At 40.1% G+C, this 22,142-nt stretch overlaps 1 protein-coding gene across 1 annotated transcript in view; it reads left to right on the top strand.

The window, feature by feature from the left end:
• The window catches only part of SMC5 (structural maintenance of chromosomes 5), a 59,574-nt gene that overhangs the window by 8,507 nt on the left and 28,925 nt on the right, over nt 1-22,142 (top strand). The window contains exons 6-11 of the mRNA XM_054397470.1: nt 601-741; nt 6,592-6,753; nt 18,071-18,142; nt 19,045-19,300; nt 20,416-20,570; nt 21,657-21,770. Coding sequence (XP_054253445.1) covers nt 601-741; nt 6,592-6,753; nt 18,071-18,142; nt 19,045-19,300; nt 20,416-20,570; nt 21,657-21,770 — 900 coding nt within the window. The remainder of the gene's footprint in view (nt 1-600; nt 742-6,591; nt 6,754-18,070; nt 18,143-19,044; nt 19,301-20,415; nt 20,571-21,656; nt 21,771-22,142) is intronic.

Genomic DNA, 22,142 nt, shown 5'->3' with positions numbered 1-22,142 from the left:
CTGCTTTTAGGACATGGGGTCTTTCCCTGACAGTTTCTTATCAGAGCGCAGGCTGATTGATATTTGGAAAAATAATGTCTTCCATGCTGTTACTGGTGGAAATGATGTCTTGGGAGCAGTGTTCTGAGAACAGTCTGTCCTTGGCCACTTTAATCCTTTATTCTTCTGTTTATTCTTTTGCTTGTGTGCACACATGTCCATATATACATATTTCATTCAAATAGCAACCACAGTGCTTCTGATATCTACAAGATCTTTTGCAACCATTTTTGCTACTTGTATTTATTAAAACCAGTTACAATATTTTAGAAACACTAATTTATGGAGGCTTGAGCTGTAGGCAGCAACTTCTTAAGAAAATAAAATAAAAAATAAAAATTAAAATGCTTTCTTCAGATTAAGATTTCTGTTTACATTGGATTTGTTTTCACAGAAAGCTCGACAACAATTCCTCATTGGTTTGTTCGTCACTAATTACTGCTGTACAAATACGTCCTCTCTAGTTTTAAATTTCTGCTTTAATGTACAAGACAGGTATTTTGCTGAAAAGGTTTTTCACAATCTAGATACTGTAAAACATGAGAATGTACATTCTTACAGAACTTGTGCAGAGACAAAGCTAACTCTTTGGAGAAAATGAGGCAGAGGATTGAACGATACAAACAAGATGTTGACAGATACCATGAGCGCAAGCGCCATCTTGACTTAATTGAGATGCTTGAGAGAAAAAGGCCTTGGGTGGTAAGTTTTTATTTTGTTTTCAGTGTTTTCCTGCCTAATCCACTGTTCCTAAAACTGCAGTATTAGAAATATGCCAAAAGTTTATTTGACCAGAGTAGCTTGAACATCATTACAATTGCGTGGTGCAAACAGGCCAGGACCAGCAATACTATTCTTGGGCTAACCTTGATCAGATGATCATGTTTGCTTGCATATTAAGCCAAACTTATGGTATTCGATTACAATTGCCTATTACTTAACATTCTTTGTTACAGTTACTTAATACGTATCATAGTTACTAACTATTTATTATTCCTATTGTTAAAACTTAATTACTACAGACATTGAAAAATCAAATCTCCAAGACCATTATAATCAAAACCCAACTCTGACGTCATTATCCATACCAGGGTCTACACCTACAAAATGTTAAAACATTTTTGTAACAAAGTTCAGCCCTTTCACTTTAAAACCCAAAACAGCTCCTGCAAACTGCAAAAAACTGTGAGTGAGCAGGAGAGAAGGGGGTGGGAGTGGGGGGCAGACTGTGAACAGTCGATGGTGGACACAGCAACCTTCTTCCCTTGTTTACAATCTGTCGTCTTCAGAAATGCGCAGGTTTTCAAGGATTAGAAGTAAGGTCCTGACTGTATGAATATTGCTTTTGGTTCCAAAGTCCTCTTTCCACTAACTTCCTTGGTGGTGAAAACCAGATCTGTGCAAAGGAAAGCCAAAGGTGGGGGAGTGGAAGATAACTGAGTTCCTTAATTCCTGTGGTGTTTTCAGAGACACATGAGAAATGTAGTGGGCCAAAGAACAGTGCAAATCATTTTCCAAGTAAGAATAATTTCTTCAGGTGTGTCATCTCTTAACTGCAGTTTCATCCCTGCTTTGCCCATACAAGCCAGTTACTGAGAGACATGGCTATAAATCCGTGCTGTAACATTTCGGTGTGAGGCTTTTTCTGCCCAGATAGCACATAGCCCTGTGCTGGAAAGGATTTTCCATGGCCGCTCACCTCTTGTCCAGCAGAGGTGGTGAAAGACACATGGACATTATGCAAGCCCTGCTCAGTCTCACCCATAGACTTTGCCACCAGAGAATTCGTTCTTCGTGTCTTCAAATCTGCCAAACTATTTTGAGGTGCCAACTGTTGCTCCTCATAAGGGCCCGTCATCCATTCACATTCATGCACTATCTGTTGTTCCCTTGATTCAGGGGCCATTGGGTGACAAATGAAGGCACAAACCCCATTGCTGTATAACAACGAGATTCCAGAAATGCAGAGCAGAGAATCTCAGAAGTCCTCCCAGAAGTCCTTTATTACTGTGTTGTGGAATCCCTAGCATTACAGAGTCTGAGTGTCCTTAACAGGAGTCTCAGAAGTCCTTAACAGATGAAGCAGCTAACGGAAGTAGTCCTGACCATATTCCTAGCAGCACCCCTAAACTGAAGCCCTAGCTGAATGCCCTAACCATCATTCCTAGAGAAGCCCTAACATGCCCCAATCAGAGCACCTCAGAGCAGCTGTTTATATTCTTTCTTATCAATCACTTAACCAATAAAACCCAACCACATATATAAGCTAAAATCTTTTCCCAATTAAGAGTTGCCAGTGTGTTACGGAGGTGGCTTCTGCAGCACGTTGCAATCAAAGCTGCCAACATGTGAGGATGTTGTTCTTGGCACACATGGAATGTGTTTTGCTCTTTGCAGTATGCAGCTGGTCAGCTAGAAAATAGTTTGCAGTTTCATGTGCTCTGCATGCACCCAGCAACTGCCCTCAGCCAGTGGCTGCAACAGTGCCATGAATGGAAGGGCTGTAAGTCAAGATTTTGCGTTTGTAGGGAGGAGTGGAAAGGACAGGTGACCCAAACATGACCGACAAGATATTGCATTCCATATTCATCATATTCAGTATAATGCTGAGGGATCGCAAGAGTTAAGCCCTCTTCATCAGTGGCTGGCACTTAAGTTGACTCCATCCATTCTGTCTTTAATTCCAATCCGTGTGTTCCTTCATCTAATTCCAGAATCGTTCCTGTCTCTGAGTCTGGGACTTCCTCATTGCCTGCCCTGTGGTGTCAGTGGTGGTGCGATCATTGACAGTAGAGTTAAATATCGATTCTGTATCTATTTGTATATATTTTACTATTATTAATTATCTATTTATTGTCACTGTTTCTTTTAAAGCTTTTAGGATTTTTTCGAACCCATAAGTCTCTGTTCCTTTTTCCTTTTCCATTCACCTGGGAAGGGAGAGCGGTTACTAGAGAGTGTCTGTCATTAATTTAGTAGCTGGCCCAGCCTCAACTCATGATAACTGGTCAACTGAAATATGGCACTTGATTGTCTCTTGTCCTGAGCTGGTGCTACTATTTGACCACTATAGAACTGTGGTTTTATTCTGAAGATTCCTCTTCACCTGAGGAACATGTTTCTAGTCACACGTTTCTTCTAGTCAGTTCCAGCTGCTTCTTTATGGGGATAATTATACACAGTTTTTATGTATGTATATGTCTAATGGGATTTTAAGCTTTTGCTTTAAATTTCGTTGAATGGACCTTAGGAGCACAATATTAAATAAGTGGACTCAAGGATCTAGGGAATGTTTTGTATTCTTGTGTGTACCTTAATGGGACTTTTTTCAAATGGTTGTGCTGTCTAGAGTCTGTGCACAGATTTAAGGAGCTACAGTCTCGGTATGGAAAAACCCTCTTTTGCAGTCTTACAGAAAGGGGTTTTCTTACCCTCCAAAAGTTTAAGCTTGAAGTAATAGAGTATACTATAATGTATACTAGTTTTAAGGTAGGATAGCAGCATAATGTGCCATTCCTCCTCCTGCAAATGTCTTGAAACCACATAATTCTGAAAATGTGTTTTGGCCAGGCTGTGTCCTTTCTTCTTTTCCTTCTCTGATTGTGAGCCAACAATGTGCTCTCACAGCCAAGACAGCTAATGGCATCCTGGGATGCATTAAGAAGAGTATGGCCAGCAGGTCAAGGGAGGTTCTCCTTCCCCTCTACACTGCCCTGGTGAGGCCTCCTCTGGAATACTGCATCCAGTTCTGGGCTCTCTGGTTCAAGAAGCACAAGGAACTACTGGGGAGAGTCTTAAGATGATTCAGGGACTGGAACATCCACGTTATGAGGAAAGGCTGAAAGACTGTTTAGCCTGAAGGAGACTGAGGTGGGATCTCATTAATGCTTATAAATGTCTAAAGGGTGAGTGTCAGGAGGATGCAGGCAAACTCTTCTCAGTGGTGTCCAGTGACAGGAGAAAGAGCAATGGACACAGACTGTAATACAGGAGGTTTGACCTAAATAAAAAGAAAAAAATCTTCACTCTAAAGGTGGCAGATACTGGAACTCCTCCCTGGAGAGGTTGTGGAGTCACTGTCTCTACAGACATTCAGAACCCTCCTGGACATGTTCGTGTGTGATTTACTCTAGGTGATCCAGTTCTAACAAAGGGATTGGACTAGATGATATCTCAAGGTCCCTTCCAACCCCTGTGATTCTTCAATTCACAATTGAGAAAAGCTTTTTTATGTAGTTTAGCTTCAAATATCTCGTGGGAGGACTGAAATCCTTTGGAACTTCTGCAGATCATGAGCTAAGTGTGTGATTACAAATGTCAAGGTTATTTGCTTAAAGGTTACCAAAATACAGAGGTTTAGTGGAAGTCAGGTTTTCTTCAAGCGTAAAAAGGAATTGCAGTTTAAAAGTGGAGTCATGACAATTTCTGGGGAAATCTGCCTGTACTTTGGATCTGATGAAATGAGGTGTAATCACAGTTGTGTGTATGTGCTTCAACCTTGAAATGTACTACCTTATTTAGAGCAAAGCTAAATTTCAATCAGCTTCAAAAGCTCGTTCAATCAGCTAAGTGAGAGTAACTTTGTAATGGTGGCTGCTGGTTATACTTTGCATCAACGAATCACAGCAGCTTGCTTCAAATATTATTTGGCTTTATTAAAGAAGTACTATGAAAAAAGTATTTGGATTTAATAGCCTAAGTTGGTTTGTTTGTGATTAATCGTATGCGTTTACAAGCAGGCTGATTTTTGTGCCAACCAGGTAACAGATAAATCAAAGGTAGATGTTACAGGTAAAGCTTGAAAGCTACTTATTAATTTGTTTATTTACTTAAATGCATCAAAGCTCAGAATAAGCTGGGCCTATGCTCTAAACCAGAGACTTTCTCTACTGCCTGCCAAATCCAATAGCTTTCCCTTCCTTTGTATCCCCAAATACCTTTCCTCCTCTTTTCCCCCTGGTCCTCATTTTTCTCATGAATCTTTAACAATCATTAAATGTCATGGTTCTTGTTTGTTTTAATTTCAGTTTATTTGGGGGGTTTTGTTCAGATTTTGTGTGTGTGTGTGTGTTGGGATTTTTTCCTTCACTGAGCATAGAATCATAGAATCATAGAATCAAGAAGGCTGGAAGAGACCTCAAAGATCATCGAGTTCAACCTGTCACCCTAAACCTCATGACTATCTAAACCATGGCACCAAGTGCCACGTCCAATCCCCTCTTGAACACCTCCAGGGATGGTGACTCCACCACCTCCCTGGGCAGCCCATTCCAATGGCCAACCACTCTCTCTGTGAAGAACTTTCTCCTCACCTCCAGCCTAAACCTCCCCTGGCACAGCTTGAGACTGTGTCCTCTTGTTCCTGTGCTGGTTGCCTGGGAGAAGAGACCAACCCCCTCCTGGCTACAACCTCCCTTCAGGTAGTTGTAGACAGCAATGAGGTCTCCCCTGAGCCTCCTCTTCTCCAGGCTAAACAGTCCCAGCTCCCTCAGCCTCTCCTCATAGGGCTTGTGCTCAAGGCCTCTCACCAGCCTCGTTGCCCTTCTCTGGACATGCTCCAGCAATTCAACATCTTTCCTAAACTGAGGGGCCCAGAACTGGACACAGTACTCAAGGTGTGGCCTAACCAGTGCTATGTACAGGGGTACAACGACCTCCCTGCTCCTGCTGGCCACACTATGCCTGATGCAGGCCAGGATGCCATTGGCTCTCTTGGCCACCTGGGCTCACTGCTGGCTCATGTTCAGGTGGCTGTCAACCAGTACCCCCAGGTCCCTTTCCGCCTGGCTGCTCTCCAGCCACTCTGACCTCAGCCTGTACACAAAAGTCGATAATTAATGATTTCTTCAGCCTAAACTACTTTCTCCCCAAAATTCCCGCCTTCTTTGAAGTAGAGGCTGTTGGTCACCCTGCTGCTTAATCTTTCTTTTTATTCCATAATATATCTCTGGTTAACCTCCCTAGACAGTAACTTCTGATATTTGTGGTTTATGGTAGAGTTTTTGTTTGTTTTCTGAAACTCAGTTTCGCTCTCTCTCCTTAGTTTAGTTCAGTAGTATTTCTGTTACTGGCTCTGATCTGTCCAGCTCCTTCCTTTCCTTGCTCCTGAAGTTTTCTACCATTATTTGCTCCTTAGCGTATGAGGACTTCTGCCTAAGTAATGCTCAACTGTGGACAGAAATGGCTTAAAAAATTATTTTTTTTCACACCAATCCCAGATAGACCTAAAGGCAAGGTAAATGTAGACTAATGGGTAGTTTAATCTCCTATTTGAATTGCGTGTTATTTAAGACCATGAAATAATGTGTGTTTTGTTCATTGAGGGCTGAATAATCCCTACACCTATATCTCCTAATCACAGTGACTTTATTATTTAATAAATAATAATTTATTAAAATTTAATAATAATTTAATAAATAAATCATTGATCTAATACTAGCTTCTGAGTGAGAGCTTTCTCTTAAACCTCATGTACAACGAAATGTTAGAGCAGTATAAATACTGGAATAGAAGACAGAAGTCTTTAATTATCTCACTTGCAATTCCTCCAAGGAATATGAAGATATTCGTCGGCAGCATGAGGAAGTGAAACAAAGCCGAGACCAAGCCAAAGAAGAAGTGAAGAATCTGAAAAAAATGCAGTCCCCAGTGACAAAAAAAATCCAAGAAACTGAAGAATATATTATGAGTCTGGAAACTAAAATCAGAGATAAGGTAGTTATTTTAAGTTCTAAGTTCATTTATGTAGTATTTCAGGTGTTCTCTTTGTTCAGCTTTGTAAAGTGTAAAGCAATAACCTCTTCCTTCCTAGTATGCCATAATGATCTACTTCAGAAGAAGTTTTTCTGAAGTATTCATACCCTTGGTTTTCACTGCCTATCCATGTTTTTGTTCTATTAAAAGCAATAAACTCATGGGATACCTTTAGCAGCAGCTTTGAAAATCTACTCTCTTGATACTGTAAGAGCATGCAAATTTGAAAGTCCCATTCATGGAACCTTCAAAATCCTCAGGGATATAATATTACCGTTTATCTGCATTAGATAGTTACACTAAACTAGTTTCCTGTTTTCAGCTGATTTCTGTAGCTTGGGTTTGTGGATGCTGTGTATCTTCTTAAAATTTAGCCAGTTTGGGTGCTTAAATATTTAAGCCAAAGGACAACTTTTCTGGCTTAAAAGCTTTCCTCTAAAACTTAACCTGATGCCATAAGTAAAGTGTAATGCTGTGATTGAGACACAGGACGTGTCCTGATGCAAGCCAAGTGTCGATTTATTGTACAAAGCTTTTTCTTTATATAGGTTAACATAGTATCAGAAGGCAGCTTGTAATTGGTCATTAGTATGTCCATACTACAGTTGTAAATTCATGACTGGCTACAGAGAGAAAGTATCACACAAACACATATATTTTTTCCAAGGCTTAAGCATATGTCAGGGAAGAGATAAAGGGATTCCATAATTCTGTCCTAAGTTTTGCTTTGTTCTTGTTATCAGGTCCCTGCATAACTCCCTTAGGTCACAGTGGTCTCTAGAGAGCCGACCTGTTTGTGTTTTCCTTCTAGCTGCGCTCTGTTCCCAGGGTTTGCCACCCATCAGGGTTAAAGCATCTCTTTATCTCTCATCAGTAAGACAGCGTCTGGGGTTCTGGTCCCTAAATCAATTCCTTCATTTCCCCCTCCCTGCTGTACGATAAGAATTCTCTTGAGTGATCGACTAATGAAGCCTTGTAAGCATTGCAATATACAGGGTAAAAAAGCAACAAAAAAGCAAAACAGCAGAAGCATAAATGATTGTTTTAGCAAGGCTACGTAGCCAGCCAGAAAGCCCCCAACTACTAAATATTTTGTCTAACCAATCCCAACTATCTTCTTCCTTAAGTTTAGTGAATCCTTCTTCTAGGGTTTGAATACTATGATGAATAGACACAGAGTGATCAGAAAGATTCATACAACACATACCATCAAAATCGTCACAGCCATGTCCTTGCACTAAAAGCAAAAAATCTATTGCTGCTCTATTTTGTAGCGTAGCGTGACGAACACTATCACCATCTAATAAGAGGTTAGAAAGTGCACTACTAGTTGCATTATTTTGCTTAGCAAGCCAACAGCCTAATCTATCTAGCGTTGATAAAGCCTTTGCTGCAGCAACCCATGGTGCCAACACAGAAGCTGTAAAACGCTGGCTAAGAGACCAAAAATCAACGTTATCATCACATTCAGGGGTAAGTGCATGAGTGCCCCGTTTCATTCTGTGATGTAAGCGTTGTTTGTGTGAGAGTCGATGTTGAAAAATGGAAGATGTGTTAAGGGTTAACACAGAAACATGCCTCCTGGCAATTGCAAAGGAATGTTGCTCGATTTAGAAATGTTAGGAGACCTATAATTACACCAGGAGCTTGCATTCCTGAGTACAGGATAGTTAGAAGAAACATCCCATGCTTTAGACTGATTTTTCCCTGTATAATTAAAATACAGGCAGAAATCCATTTTTACTGATCCTAAAAGTTCAAGCTCTTGTGGTTCTAAGTTAGCTCGTGGGAGATGGGGAGTCCAAAAATCCCACTTATCTGTTAGTTTTCTACTAGGCTGTCTGATTACAGAGGAGAGTGTTAGCGGAACTGGCCATTTATCTAAGGGTAATCCTACAAGACAAGTAGAAAAGGGATTATCAGGAGATGCAGTTGCCAAGCACAAAGTGTCCTGACCTGTTACATTAGCAAGCGTAACCCACACATTAGTTTTTGGCAAAGGAGGAGGAAAAAGAGTTCCCCACGATTCTATAAACCCTATCCCTAGTACAATAAAAGCTATAAAACGAAACATCATTAAGTTTCTTAAAAAAAAAAATCAGTTGCGTCTTTTAGTTGTCTTCAGGCAGCAGCTGTGCAGATCTTCCTCTGTCGTTATCAGCTACTCTTCTCCTGTATCGTCGTCCTGCTGCTGCTGCGTTAGATGCTCTCGAAAAGGTCGGACGTTTTTGGCTGGTATCCAGCGTGGTCCTTTTTGTATTGAAACACAAGCATATCCTCTGCCCCATGTTACTAAAGGATATGGACCTAAAATCTTATTTGTTTCAGGATCACGAATTAGAACTGGTGCTTTCTCTCGCACTTCCAGAGATGGATTGGTACTAAAATGCCTAACAATGGGAGGATTATCATCTAATAGAGAGCAGTTCAGAAAATTAAAAACATATAAAGCCTTTTGCAGTCCTTCCTCTGGTGGTGTATTTCCCATTCCCCTTCTCTGTTGCAAAAGAAGCTGCTTCAGTGTTTGGTGGGAATGTTCTATTAGTGATTGACCTGTAGGGGAATGAGGGATACCTGTGGTATGTTTAATACCCCATGAGATAAAAAAGGATTTAATGGCCGCAGAGGTGTAAGCAGGACCGTTTTCTGTTTTTATTTGAGAGGGAATTCCTAGTGTTGCAAAAGCTCTCACAAAGTGTCTGCGAACATCTCGGGATTTTTCTCCTGTGTGACAAGAGGCATATAAAGCTCCTGAAAAAGTATCAATAGAAGAGTGAATGTATTTCAAGTTACCAAACTCAGGGAAATGTGTAACGTCTGTTTGCCATAGTTGCAGACTTTCTAGCCCTCTAGGGTTAACTTCCCCAGAGATACTAGGAAAGGAATGCCTCTGGCAATCAGGGCACACAGAGATAATATTCGCAGCTTGTTGTGAAGAGAGGCCAAATTGTCTTTTAAGGCCTCCTGAGTTCTAATGGAAAAAGGAGTGGCTGAGTTTTGCTTGGGCAATTCGGTCCGGTAATACATTTACTGGTAAAGTTAGAAGATCTGCTTGGCGGTTCCCTTCTGCAATAAAACCCGGTAAAGAAGTATGAAATCTCACATGCATGACGAAATAAGGATGTATCCTGGAATCTAAATGAAAAACCAGCTCCTGCAACAAGGTAAATAATTGTGGATTACTGATTTCTTTTAGTACTGCAGCCTGAGCTCTTTGAACTATACCTGCAACATAAGCTGAGTCAGTGACAAGATTAAGAGGTTCTGACCATTTTTGAAAGGCTCGTACCACTGCATTCAGCTCTACTATTTGGGGGGATCCTGAGACTGTGGCAATATCAGATTTCCATTGTTTGGACTGGTCGTCCCACCATACAATGACAGATTTGTGAGATTTTCCAGACCCGTCTGTAAAAACAGTGATGGCTTGTAACTGTTGGATGCTTCTCCTAGGCAGGGGAGATAAAGAGAAATCGAGGTTAAATAATTTATGCGAAGGCAGGTGCATTGCATAAAGAGCTGGCCTGTGTAGGCTGTTAGGGCTATAGCAAAAATTTCTGATTGCTGATAAAGCCATTGCAAGTATGCATCAGTGACAGGCAAATAGATACATTCAAAGCTCATTCCTGCTAAAGTTAGCAATTTTTGTCTGGCTTTGATTATCAAAGAAGCAAACATTTCATGCTGTGAAAAGATAGTTTTGGCAAAAAGATCCATTCAATGAGAAGCAGCGGATCTGATTTTCGCGTATCCCACTGAAAAATCAAAGCGTGTGGCTGTCGAGCAGGATTTAACAGGATCAGAGGAAAGGGTAACTCTGGAGCCCACCTATGAGCTTGTCTTGAGACGATAATCATAGCAACCTTTTGCAGAGATCGGAGTGCCTCAGGACCTAAGGAACGAGGGGAGCAGAGGTCAGTATCAAATAAGGGACCCAGATCTGCATTAGAAATTCCTAAGAGGGGATGCACCCAGTTTATGGCACCTAATAATTTCTGAACATCATGAAGGGTCTTAACATGCGTTTTGATCTGTAAAGGTTGTGGTACAATTGATTGAGTTCGTATTCGCCATCCTAAATATCTCCAAGGTGGTACATTTTGAATTTTTTCAGGTGCTACAGTAAAACCTGCTTGGGTTACAGTGTTTATTGCAAGGGCCACGGCTTTCTTCAGGAGCTCGGGGCTTTGTGCTGCCACTAGGACATCGTCCATATAATGATATATTAAGACATCAGGAAAGGCGTTTCGAACAGGACTAAGGCTCTTTGCCACATACCATTGACAAATTGTAGGGCTATTTTTCATTCCTTGTGGAAGCACAACCCAATGATATCTCTGTAATGGTTGTTGCATATTGACGTTTGGAACTGAAAAAGCAAATTTAGGAGCATCATTTGGATGTAAAGGAATGCTAAAAAAGCAGTCTTTTTAGACCAATAACAGTCAAATGCCAATCTCGTGGTATCATTGTAGGGGAGGGTAACTCTGGTTGGAGGTTCCCCATATCTTCCATAATGTCATTAATTTTTCTGAGATCATGGAGCAAGTGCCACTTGCCTGTTTGTTTTTTAATAACAAAAATAGGAGAGTTCCATGGACTTGTGGAAGGTACAATATGCCCCTTTTTCAATTGCTCTGTAACTAATTCTTGGAGTGTGTGGAGCTTTTCCAATGGTAGGGGCCATTGGTCCACCCATACTGGTGTTTCCTGGGAATCATTAGGAAGCTGTAAAAAATTTAAATTTTAAAATGTAAAACATACATAGCTTTGTTTAACCAGGCCTCTGAAGAGGCCCCTATCATTCCCCCTCTTTAGTTTTTGCAAAAGTCACTTCAGTGTACTGCTTGAGGGAATAAGGAATACATGGAACATAAGCGATATCCCACAATTGCAAGAATGAATTAATTTTACCAGATAGATAGGCTGGGCTATTTGTCTATTCCTGGGTAACCACTGTTTAACTATAACATTCTGGTGAGTTAACATATAAATCTACATAAACATATTCCCTAATTACATAATATTAAGGCATTGAAACATTCAGTCCCGAATGAAATGTTTCCTCCGGGGACACTCGTGCAGTCAGCTTCAGATCGGTGCTTCTGATCTCAGTTAATCAGGCACTGTGGTCAGACTCAGTGGTCAGCGGATTGTCAGCTTCACGGGCACTGCTGTTTGTCCCATCCTTTGAGTCTTGCACTGGGCCTTGCCATGCTGGCATCAGGAAAAACCTGTAGGTGGGAAAAGATGAATCCCTTTCCTAGCCCTGAGTTTTCCCTAGGGAAAACCTGTGTACCAAAAAAGGAAAAGAATTTTTTTTTTTTTTGTCGCTTTTCATATTCTTATAACCTTATCTTAAAACCTTTATAAACACAAAAACCAATAGAACACTCTATAACGTTCCTAAAATAATCTTATGTCCTGCTAATATCAAAAAAGGATCCTAAAAACTTAAAAAACTACATAAAAATTAAACCATCAATATAATGTACAAAAAAACACAAAAAAAAGATAATGCGTGCTTTTCAAAATGAAAACTTTTTTACCATGAAGAGCTCTTTTTAAAATTTTGCCGGCAAACTCAAAAAAAAGAAAGGTTCGAACCAGAAAAAAGGAAAAAAGAGAAACCTTAACCTATAAACTCATAAAACCAGTAGCACTTACACGATATCATGCTTATTGATTAGGAAAAATACTTTAACACAATCACTAAAAACTTATAAGCAAAAGTCATTTTCTTTAACAGTATACCTTATTACAAATACCAAGTTTGTTTTTTGGGTAGTCAATTACCGTCATGCTTATTGTAAAGAAACGCAACAATTGCAAACACTAAAATAATAAATTCCCAAATGCCTTAAAATCAGAAATAATGATAAAAACAATATATAGATATCAGTTGCATTCATGAAATGGTAAAATACCTTTCTTAACAAAACACTGTTACTTTAAAATCAGAACACAGGTTTCTGCAGACCTTCAGCGGGGAGTGAAACAAGGGAGTGAGATAAGGAGGGAGAAGGAAGGGGGGGAGAGAAAAAGGGGGGGAGGCAAACGGCAGTAGAGAAGACACTTTCTTCTTTTTTTTCTTTTCGTTGTTCACACGCTGTTATCTTCAGAAATGTGCAGATTTTCCAGCTTTGAAGTGAAGGTTTTGACTGCATGAGCACTGCCTTCAGCTCCAAGGTTGCTTTTTTACTAATTTCTTGATGAAAAAACTGTGACATTTCTTTAAAGAATCAAGGGCTGTAAGCACTGTTGCCTGCTGATAGACGAGAGCGATGGGAGCCGCAGCCGCCGCCTCCTCCACGGGACAAGCCAGAGCCAGCGCGGGGGTCGCCGCTTGGCTCCCTGCTGTGGCTGGCACCGCCGCTCTGAGACTCGTGATGGCCCAGCCAGGGGCCATCTCCTCCCGCTGCCCCAATACCGCTGTCCGTGCTGTAACTGTGGGGATTTTTCTTGCACCCACTTCAGTGCTACTCCAAGATCATGGCCAGAAATAACTTTGCCATGCTTTTTAAGGAGTGCATTAATTAGTTCATATACGTCTCTCTCTGGGGACAACTCTTGATTCCCCATTTCAGTTTCCCACAGCTCACCTCACTTCCCGGAGGGATGATATGTTGCCGGCCGGCGTCCTGCTTCCTTTCAGCAGCTCACTTTAAGTTCTGTGGGACATCACAGCGGGCCACAGTGTAGTGGTTATTGCCTCATCACGTCGAGGGGCGCCATTAGGCTGTGATTGAGAGACGGGACGCAGCCTGATGCAAGCCAAGTGTCGATTTATTGTACAAAGCTTTTTCTTTATATAGGTTAACATAGTATCAGAAGGCAGCTTGTAATTGGTCATTAATATGTCCATACTACAGTTGTAAATTCATGATTGGCTACAGAGAGAAAGTATCACACAAACGCATATATTTTTTCCAAGGCTTAAGCATACGTCAGGCAAGAGATAAAGGGATTCCATAATTCTGTCCTAAGTTTTGCTTTGTTCTTGTTATCAGGTCCCTGCATAACTCCCTTAGGTCACAGTGGCCTCTAGGGAGCCGACCTGTCTGTGTTTTCCTTCTAGCTGTGCTCTGTTCCCAGGGTTTCCCACCCATCAGGGTTAAAGCATCTCTTTCTATCAGTAAGACAGTGTCTGGGGTTCTGGTCCCTAAATCAGTTCCTTCAGTGTAAGTTTTTCATTAGAAATTAATCCTCCATCAGTTGTGAATACTTTTAAGCACAAGAGAATTTTATGAAAAAACTACCAATGCCTTAACAGCTTAATGTCTGTTTTTTGAATAGCTGCTCTCTCTGGGTGTATGGAAAATTACTATTTCTGTATTACAAAAAGAAAAGTACTGTAATTCTCTGCAGGATTCTAACTATCAACTACCATTAGGGCTGCATAAGTCATTGTATGAATAGCCTGCACAATTTTTTAATGGATAACTAAAGTTAAATTGTAACAGGAGAATGTTTGCTGCAATGAGTTATGTTTGAAGATAACTGATCCTATCAAAGGACTTGGAGTGGCGATATTAGTTACACCTGTAGAGGATGGCTGTGGTGAAGCATCTTGTAGAATCAGGATCTGAAACTCCAGTGGCATTTAAGGCTTTATGAACTAGTATACAGTCCATGGACTTTCTTTAAAAAATGAAACACCCTTCCCCAAAACAAGAAAAAAAGCAAACAACAAACCCAAAACAAACTACACAATCATAAAATCCAAAACAAAATACAAACCAGAAAGACTAGCCAATAAAGTCAGCTGATGGTTGTTCACACCACTTCTGGTTTTCTTGTCCTTTAAACTCTGCCAGGCAGTAGTACTTACCCAAGTACATTGTAAGTTATTAAGAAAGCTCTTTGCTTACTGTAGTTTTTAAATTCTGTGCTCCATGCAAGAGTTTATTGTGCTGCAGTTCAATATGCCTACATAATTTAAAATTTTACAGTTTTATTGAGGTGGGTTTTTTTGGGAATGGTTGGTTTCATTGTTTGTGGAGTTTTGTTGTTTAAGAGTAATTGTATTTCCTTAGAGGAAAGTTAACAGCTGGAAGGCATTTTGGTCCAAGCTTACATGTCAAATAACTGTAATTCTGACTGCTTCTTGAGATACTTCTCTTGGTGTGAGGACGTGTATGTGAGAGCAGAGGGAAGCACCCCTTCATTATGTCTTGTTTGCATTTCTTTTGGCGAAAAGCCAGACATAGTGTTGCAGGTTTTTGCCTGGGAGTAGCTTGAGGTTAAAGACCCTTATAAAGGTTTGGTTAGACTAAGAATTACTAGTAAAATTTTGTGCTTTGGATGTGTAAAACATACAAATTCTGAAAAAATGCATCAGCCTGTTTTGTAGAAAGGTTAATAAAATTGTGTGAGTGAAGCCTAAAATAGTTTCTACTTTAGACTCTTTAAAAGCATTTGAACAGTGGACTACAAAATGCAAGTTTAAATTATTTTTTTTAGCAGTATTTGACAGGTATAAAGCAGTCTGTTGTAGTTGTACCACAAAAGATGTAAAGACAAGTACAGTTGTTATCTGTTCTGTAAGGTAGGTATATGTAAATATATAATATCTGAAAATATAATGATAATCAAAAGGTAATTACAGTTCCTTACTAGTGTCCTGATTTTGCGAGCCTTCAGAATTATTTTCTGAATATTTTGTATTAGCTTCCTGGGAGAGAGCTTCTTCATTGTGCCTGCCTGAGGTCTTTGGAGAGAGTGTCAGAGAATCAATACTGCATAGCAGTTAGGTACCAACCCCAAGATGTATTGTTCATGTTGCCTTCATGCAAACAGCTGTAGACATACGGTCTTAAATTCTTGTGCATCTTTGAGGTTGTGTAAGGGAAAAGTTTATTCTGTATAATTTTATTTCTACAGTCTTGATGTGTCTTAGCATCTTTACTTGTTTTGTAGGAAGGCATTTCTTCCTGTGAGACTGTTGTGTGTTTTCATGTCTGCACAGGAATTTGCTTACAGAAGGCTGAATTGGACCTCTGAGATCATCAAGTCCAGTCTATGGTTTAACACCACCACATCGACTGGACCGTGTCACTAAGTGCCACATCCAGTCTTTCCTTAAACACCTCCAGGGAAGGTGACTCCACCACCTTCCTGGGCAGTCCATTCCAGTGTCTAATTGCCCTTTCTGTGAGGAAGTGCTTCCTAACATCCAACCTACAGCTCCCCTGGCATAGCTGTAGGCCAGGCCTCTTGTCACAAGTTGCCTTCAGGTAGTTGTAGAGTGTGATAAGGTCCCCCTGAGTCTCCTCTTCTCCAGGCTAAACTACCCCAGCTCCCTGAGCCTCTCCTCATAAGACTTCCCTTCCAGTCCCTTCACGAGTCTTGACACTCTCCTCTGGACCTGCTCCAGCACATCAGTATCTTTCTTGAAAGTGAGGGGGCCCAGAACTACACACAGTGCTTGAGGTGAGGCCTCACCAGCGCCATGTAAAGGGGCAGAATTACATCCCTAGTCCTGCTGGCCATGCTATTCCTGATACAGACTAAGATGCCATTGGCCTTCCATGCCACCTGGGCACACTACTGGCTCATGTTCATCTGTTGTCAACCAGCATTCCCAGATCCCTCTGCCAGGCCACTCTCCTGCCACTCATCCCATAAGCTGTAGTGTTGCATAGGATTATTGTGGCCAAAGTGTAGGACCTGCACCTGGCCTTGTTAAACTTCATACCATCGACCTCAGCCCATCGACCCAGCCTGTCCAGGTCTCTCTGAAGTGTCTTCCTACCCTCCAGCAGATCCACACTCCCTCTCAACTTGATGTCATCCATGGATTTACTAACGGTAGATTTGATCCCCTCATCCAAGTCATCAATAAAGATGTTGAATAGAACTGGGCTCAGTATTGATCCCTGGCGGACACCCCTGGGCACTGGACACCAGCTGGATGCTGCACCATTCACAACCACTCTCTGTGCTTGGTCATCCAGCCAGTTTCTAACCCAGTGAAGGGTGCACCTGTGCAAGCCATGGGCTGCAAGCTTTTCCAGGAGGATGTTGTGGGAGACTTGTGTCAAAGGCTTTGCTGAAGTCTAGGTAGACCACATCAACAGCCCTCCCCTTGTCTACCAAGTAGGTCACCCAGTCACAGAATGAGATCAGATCGGTTAGGCAGGACCTTCCTTTCCTAAACCTATGGTGACTGGGCCTGATCCCCCTGGTTGTCTTGTACATGCTGCTTGACGGCACTCAGGATGAGCTGCTCCATGACCTTGCCAGGCACTGAGGTCAGGCTGACAGACCTATAGTTCCCCAGATCCTCCTTTTGGCCCTTGTGGATGGACATCACGCTGGCCAACCTCCAGTCATCTGGGACTTCCCCAGTTAGCCAGGACCAGTGACAAATGATGCAGAGTGGCTTACCCAGCTCTTGTGCCGGCTCCCTAAGCACCCTAGGTTGAGTCCCATCCAGACTCACTGACTTGTTAGGATCTAAGTGGCACAGCAGGACACTAACTACTTCCTTCTGGATTACAGGAGGAATATTCTGCTCCCCGTCCTTGACAACCATCTCAGGAGTTGTTCCACCCTTCTGCAGTGTTCAAGTATTCTGTTTGCACTGGTTTTAGCCTTGAAGGTTCATGGAAGGAGGAATTAAGTTTGTAGAGAAAGCATAGTATGCTACCACTGTGTTCAGGACTTTGCTGTACAAGTGCCTGGGCAAGCTGCTTTGAGCAAGGGTGATGCCCAGTGTAGTATCCTACAAGGTGAAAAGCATAGAGAAAGAGTGGAGACATGGGTGCCTGCACATGAGGCACCAAGTCATCATGCTCAGCCAGGTAGGATATGGCTCTAGTACAATGTACTTCAGAGACAGGATGACTTCAGTAATTCTGGTTTGGCTGTCCTCTGCCAAGGAACTTAGACCATTTTTGTTTTTCTTGGTAAAATTGGTTTGGAAAAAGAGAGGCAAGGACATTTTACAAGTGTCCTTTACGCTTAAAAGTGTAAGGACCTGAATGTAATGTTTTAATTGAAATCGAGGATGGAATTACTTCGATTCAGGTTAGGTTAGAAACCTTCTTGTCTATTACGTCCGGATTTGCAGATCTATAGGTGAATGCTTGTGTACAGTTTATATGACATTGTTGAGTTCTTCAGACTGCTGAAAATGTCACAGATACAAGTAAGAGGAAACTACTGAGTATGACTGTTAGTAATGAAATGTGGAATAAATGCTTAGTTGTGCATATATGGAATTTTTACAAATATAACTGGATTTATAACTGTCTAAGTATTTTACTCTATGCAGGCTGCGGAAATTAAAGAAGTTTCTCAAAAATGTAAACAGAAGCAAGATGCTTTGGAGATGAAAGATAAACAAGTAAGAGTCTTGATATTTGTGACTTTTTTTGCTGTTTCTTTGCTAATATATTAATTCAATATTAGCTATAGCACATGCTGCATTTAGGTGAAATGCTCCTTTTTAAATCCTTCAGTAGATCATGGAGCTTTTTGTCTGCTCTTTCGTTAGTGGAGAGGGAAGTTTCTCTGAAGAGGTCCTCCAGTATACACAATAAATCTTCTAAATGCCTAGTTTGGGCAAGTAGGTATTGCTAAAGGACAGATGTATGCTACATAAAATCATGTACCTTGGTGCAGCAAACCTAGGAATAGACAGTGTGTGCATATATATACCACACACTAGAGAATTCCTTGAAAAGGTGCAGCCTCTGTGTGTTACTAAATGCACTCAGCATTTAACATGCCCTCACATATTCTATGTGAGAGGTTAGGGTTACTGTTTCTGTTAAGTATATACATCCAGCATTTTTAAAAAAGAAAACTCAAAGATATCTTGTGAAAGACTTGCAGAGCGTAATCTAAGCACTCAGTCAAGAGTTCTATAAATTAAACGAGTAAGGATGCGGAGTCAGTGTTGCACGTTATGTTTGTATTACAGGTTTTATGCATGCTTAGACTGACTTTCCAGTGTGTCAAGGAATATCTTAAGCTTTACGCTTCTGATTTTGTAAAAACAAGGAAACTTCAAAAATTGATTTAAAAGGATTGATTGGGTTTTTGCTTAAATGTTCCTAAATCTTAACAAAAATATTTTCAGTTCTTCAACTGTTGTTGGGCTGTTGTAACAACTGTTGTAACAACACTCTTGCAGATTTAGGTCATGGTTACACCAGCATTTAATACTGGTTGCATAGATATTCTAGTTATTTGTGGTGGATTTTGTATACTAAACTCAATGTTGGAAATACTCAAAATTCTTAGATTGAAGAAATTCATCAAGCATTGAGAATGAAAAAAGATGAAGAGATGGACAGACAGAGGAAAATACGCAACATTCACAAGGTGATAGAAGATTGGAAGAATGAGCTCAATACAATGGCAGTCTGTGAGAATCTTAAGTCACAAACTGATGCTGTTAATAATGAGCTGAAAAAACTGCAAGAAGAAAGAGCACATATTGATAGTGATATCAGTGATGTAACAGCAGAGAAAATGAACAAAGAGAGGGAAAAGAAAAGTAAGTTACTTGGGGTTTTTATTTTGCTTTGTTTTGTTTTTCACTTTGTACGGAATCCACTTAACCCTGCTGAGACATTTGCCTCAAGCCTTGTAGTTACATCTTTCATGTATGGCAGTCTTGTCTGTTTCCATTTTTAATAAAATTAGCAGAAACCATTTTTGAAATAGAAGGGATAAGAAGGTTCAAAAGTGACAATTAGCCTTAAAACTATGCTTAAAATTTTTTTATTTCCTCTGATCTCTGAGTAAGGAGACTGCTTTGCTAGTTTCATTCTTTCTCTGTTATTAAATGAAGGTGCATACTGTTAGCAGGAATCAAAAAAATCAAATCAGAAGCAAAAAGCAGTTTGCTTTGAAGATGCAGTGTTTCACTTTATCTCTTTGGCAGTGTATGATCTGCTTTTGCCTTTCCTAGGTGCACCTGAAATAACCTTATGGATAATAAATTCCTTTATACTAGCCTAGGATTTGCAATAATTCTTCCTAAGAGAAAAGATATATAGGTTGACTAGTAGGCAGTGTTGTATATAAATTTGTCAATGAGCATAGTACATTTGCACAGACCTCTCTGTCTAATGTTTAACTTGTCATAGAGTTGAAAAAACAACTGAGGTATAGAGAGACCAAGTGACCTGAGGAAGCAGACACTATGTATTTTGCCTTGAGAAGCACAAGAGTGTTTGATTTCTGTTTCTCATAAATAGCAAATGCTTTTGTGCACAGCCTGTGGTCACATATTTTGGTTTCTGCACACATGGAATAACACTTAGAAATTTCATGTTGCTAGTGTCACTCCCTCTTTGCATTGAAGCATTTTTGGTTTTAAATGCAAAGGTAGAACAAGTTCTGAATAGAGATATTTTTAGGACTAAATTCCTGTGCTACCACATTTTATTATCCTTTGGGTAAGTCTTGATCTTGTTTTTGATTTTAAGCTATAATAGTTCTTAAGATTCCTTTATAATCAGCATATTGATTGTGGGAAGCAAAAAATTCTTCTAATGTTCTAACAACTCTATTGCTGGAGTATCATAGTCAAAAAATACTGAAGAATGCTAGTTAAAATGTGTACTTGTTATGTACTCTGTTTAAAAAAACTGTCTTAAATCACAGGAGTGACTGATCGCCTTGGGCAGCTTAATAATATAATGAATATGAAGGAAGAGCATCTTAAATTGAGATTTCAAGACACGCACACTGCTCTTATATGGCTAAGAAAAAACAAAGACAAGTTTAAAAAAACAGTTTGTGAACCCATGATGCTTGAAGTAAGAAAATTTACTTGTGTCTCACTCTAACCAGTTAATGTTTAGTTTATTTGTGTCTTGCAAGACTTTGAGAATGGCTTCAGGACTTTCAAGACATCTTGAGCTGCCAGTTACAGGTATACAGTTACATACCATAGCATGGTGAACTATTTTTAATTTTAATTCTGTAGGCAGTGTAGTAATGCTCAACATTGAGTAAGATCATAGAATCATAGAATGTTTCAGGTTAGAAGGACTTTAAAGATCATCTAGTTACAACCCTCTGCTATGGGTAGGGAGAGATACCTTCCATGAGACCAGGCTGGGGTGTGGTACTTTATTAAGGTACCTATTCAAGATTTTCTCTAAGGTACATTCAGTTGTTTAAGACTTAAGTAGTTCTTATTTGCTGCTTAAAAAAACAGTGGTAGTTACAATTGAATACCTTCCCTTGTAGAACACCCTGCTTAGCAAAGGTTACATGTCACTGTGATCCCCCAGATGTTTTTGTGGTTTGATTCTGTTTGCACAGCCAGCTTCAGAAACAGAAACACCTTAATCTGTCCCTACTTTTGTTAAGTATTTTTGTTCCACACATGCTGTACTGGCTAGGAATAGCAGAGCTAAATTTTCAAAGTGACTTTTTAGTGTATTCCTACACAGTTATCCCAGCCTTTTGCTGTATTTGTGGCATGTAATGTGAAGAGCATAAAGACTGCTCCTCTTCTTCAGAATTGCAAACTTACTTCAGTAAGTAGTGTGTTGCTACAATTTAAGTTAGTTGAATATTTTATACCAATTCTTACACTTTATGCATGTGCTTAGAACTATTAAAAATTACTTTTTGTTAGTATCAATAAATACTTATATTGCCAGAACTTGTATCTTATATTGCTAAAAATTAAACACAGACATAGGAGCTACTGTAGGTTTCCTCCCAAGAGAACTGGTGCAAAAAGACAAAAAAAATTTGCATCTTTAAGACATTTAAACATTGTCTTTTATTTTCTTGGATATCACCTGGCCGCTTAAAATATTTGGGGGGTGTGTGTAGAAGAGTTAAGTACAATTGTATTAAATCACTTTCTCAATACTTTTCTTTATCAGATCAATATGAAAAACAATAGATATGCTAAATATATTGAAAATCACATTTCTGCCAATGATATGAGTGCTTTTGTTTTTGAGAGTCAAGAAGATATGGAGGTGTTTCTTCTGGAGGTAAGTAGGCACCAGTTCTAAGGATTGATTAAATACTGATGTAGGAGCCCTAAACTCCTAAACCAAATAGGTCTATATTTATTTAAAGTTTTGATTGGCAAGATCAACACAATAGCTAATAAAAAGTATTAAAATATTTTCTTCTAGAGTAAGATTTTTTGCCTAGACCAACTGGAGGATGCAGGAATAGTAAGAAAATCTAGTGGGGTCCCCTGGGGATAAATACTGGGCCCAATGCTGTTTTAATATCTTCATTAATGTTTTAGATACTGGAATTAAGAGCACCCTGATGAAGTTTGCTGACAGCACAAGAATAAGTGGGGAAGTTGACACCCCAGAAGGGAGAGCCATACTCCAAGAAGATCTTGACAA

This window comes from Indicator indicator, chromosome Z (genome assembly GCF_027791375.1).
Source record: "Indicator indicator isolate 239-I01 chromosome Z, UM_Iind_1.1, whole genome shotgun sequence".
In the NCBI taxonomy this organism is placed as follows: domain Eukaryota; kingdom Metazoa; phylum Chordata; class Aves; order Piciformes; family Indicatoridae; genus Indicator; species Indicator indicator.
The sequence above is the reverse complement of the archived record's forward strand: the minus strand, read 5'-3'. Positions and strand labels throughout refer to the sequence as shown.